This window comes from Drechmeria coniospora, chromosome 03 (assembly GCF_001625195.1).
Source record: "Drechmeria coniospora strain ARSEF 6962 chromosome 03, whole genome shotgun sequence".
Classification (NCBI taxonomy): Eukaryota; Fungi; Ascomycota; class Sordariomycetes; order Hypocreales; family Ophiocordycipitaceae; genus Drechmeria; species Drechmeria coniospora.
Window position 1 is genome coordinate 5,571,738 of NC_054391.1, and position 2,218 is coordinate 5,573,955.

General features: G+C 60.1%; 1 protein-coding gene across 1 annotated transcript; it reads left to right on the forward strand.

Moving 5' to 3' along the window:
- Nucleotides 1–528: 528 nt before the first annotated feature.
- DCS_07225 (triose phosphate/3-phosphoglycerate/phosphate translocator) lies at nt 529–1,943 on the forward strand (the record flags this gene model as incomplete). Its single annotated transcript, XM_040804510.1, has 4 exons — nt 529–662; nt 736–803; nt 872–1,503; nt 1,569–1,943. 4 exons carry the CDS (start codon nt 529–531, stop codon nt 1,941–1,943), a joined length of 1,209 nt encoding a protein of 402 aa, XP_040654614.1.
- Nucleotides 1,944–2,218: the final 275 nt, after the last annotated feature.

Below are 2,218 nucleotides of genomic sequence, written 5' to 3' on the forward strand. Positions count from 1 at the left end.
GTTGCTCGCTGCTACCGAGGACACCTGTTTCACTTGCCGCCATTGCCCATTAGCCTACGTACACTTGCGTGCGTGTGCGACGTTCCCTCTTTGTAGCTTAGTGCGCGTACTGGCACCGATTGGCTAGCAGGCTGAGTCGTCGACTCGCCTCGTCGTGCAATCGCCCTCGTCCCTCCCCTTCCGTTTCCGCTTCCGCTTCCGCTTCCAGCACTTCCCTCCTAATATTAATTACCTGCCTCCCGCCCCTGTCGGTGCAAACCCGTTAGTTGCATAAACCGCCCGGCCCTCTCTCTCTCCCCCCTCCATCGCGCCCGGTCTCGGTACGAAAACGAGGTCCGACTCCCATCCACGAGTACTCACTCTGGCAGCAACAAAGTCGAGGCCGTCTGTCCGTTCGTTCGCGCCCCCCCCCCGTACCCGAATTCGAGTCGGCAGCAACAGACACATCTCTGCTCCACGAGCATCATTCGCACATACACCGACGCCCCTGAGCCTTCCGATTGACCGGACCGACGGCACGCAAACACAATGTCTGCAGAGGAAAAGACCCGTGTCTCGGGCGAGGCTGCCCGCTCAGATGCCGCTCAGCTTCTCCCGACCGTCAATCCGCAGGCGGAGAAGGAGTCGCCGAGTGCCTCTCTGCATCCCATCTTCTACATCGTGTACGCTTCAACCCGACCGGTCCTGTCCTCGCCCGCACGTGCCCGGGCGCCTTCAGCTGACGAGGCCATCTAGTTCCTGGATCGGATTCAGCTCCTCCGTCATCCTCTTCAACAAATGGCTTCTGGACACCCTGAACTTCCGTACGTATCCCCGCCGACGGCCGACTCCGTCCGTCATGCTCGAGCCGTCGCTAAGCCGTCGCCGCCAGGCTATCCCGTCATCCTCACCACCTATCACCTGACCTTCTCCACCGTCGTCACCCAGCTGATGGCCCGCTGGACGACGATGCTCGACGGCCGCAAAACGGTCAAGATGACGGGCCGCGTCTATCTGCGGGCCGTCGTGCCCATCGGCATCTTTTTCAGCCTGAGTCTGATCTGCGGAAACCTCACCTACCTCTATCTCTCCGTCGCCTTCATCCAGATGCTCAAGGCCACGACGCCCGTCGCCGTCCTCATCTCCGGTTGGATCCTGGGCGTGACGCAGCCCAACCTGAGGCAGTTCCTCAACGTTTCCGCCATCGTCGTCGGCGTCATCATCGCCTCGTTTGGCGAGATTCACTTCGTGCCCATCGGCGTCGCCTTCCAGATTGGCGGCATCGTCTTTGAGGCTCTCCGTCTGACCATGGTCCAGCGTCTGCTGAGCTCCGCCGACTTCAAGATGGACCCGCTCGTCTCGCTGTATTACTTTGCGCCCATCTGCGCCGTCATGAACGGAGTCGTCGCCCTCATCTGGGAGGTTCCGAGAGTCTCCATGTCCGAGGTCTACAACGTCGGCTTCTTCACCTTTTTCCTCAACGGTTTCTGCGCCTTTATGCTCAACGTCTCCGTCGTCTTCCTCGTACGCCCCCCTCCCCCTCCCCTCCCCCCTCCCCTCTGTTTCCCCCCACTCACTGTGCGCTGCAGATTGGCAAGACGTCGGCCGTGGTTCTCACCTTGTGCGGCGTCCTCAAGGACATCATGCTCGTCGTCGCCTCCATGATCATCTGGGGCACCGAGGTCACCGCCGTGCAGTTCTTTGGTTACTCCATTGCCCTTGGTGGCATGGTCTACTACAAGCTTGGCTACGAGCAGCTCAAGGGATACGCCGGAGAGGCCGGCCGACATTGGGCCGAATTTGGCGCTCGCAAGCCGGTGCTCCGCAAGGCTGCCGTCATCGTCTTCACAATCATGGTCCTCGTCGTCATGTTCGGCATGATTGCTCCCACGTACGCTCCCGGCTACGACACCACCAAGCTCACCGGCGAGGTCAGCAACCGCTTCAAAACCGGTGCCCAATAAAGGAGCGTCGACTTCTCGCCATGCCGATCTAGATTTCGGGCGCAGGCAAGGGATACGCGCGCGCCGTGGCGTCGATCCGATGCTCTGGAGACGGTGATTTCTTCCTTTTCTTTCGACGCCGACGCCTTGGGAGTGGACCGAAGTTCTTTTTACAGGCGCATTCCCGCCTTGTTCACGAACGAATCGGGCAAGAAAATAACTTGGAGACTGGGCGGCAATGCTTCGTTGCTGGAGGAGATTGTCGGTGTATAGTTCAAAGCTTTGCGCAGTGCGCG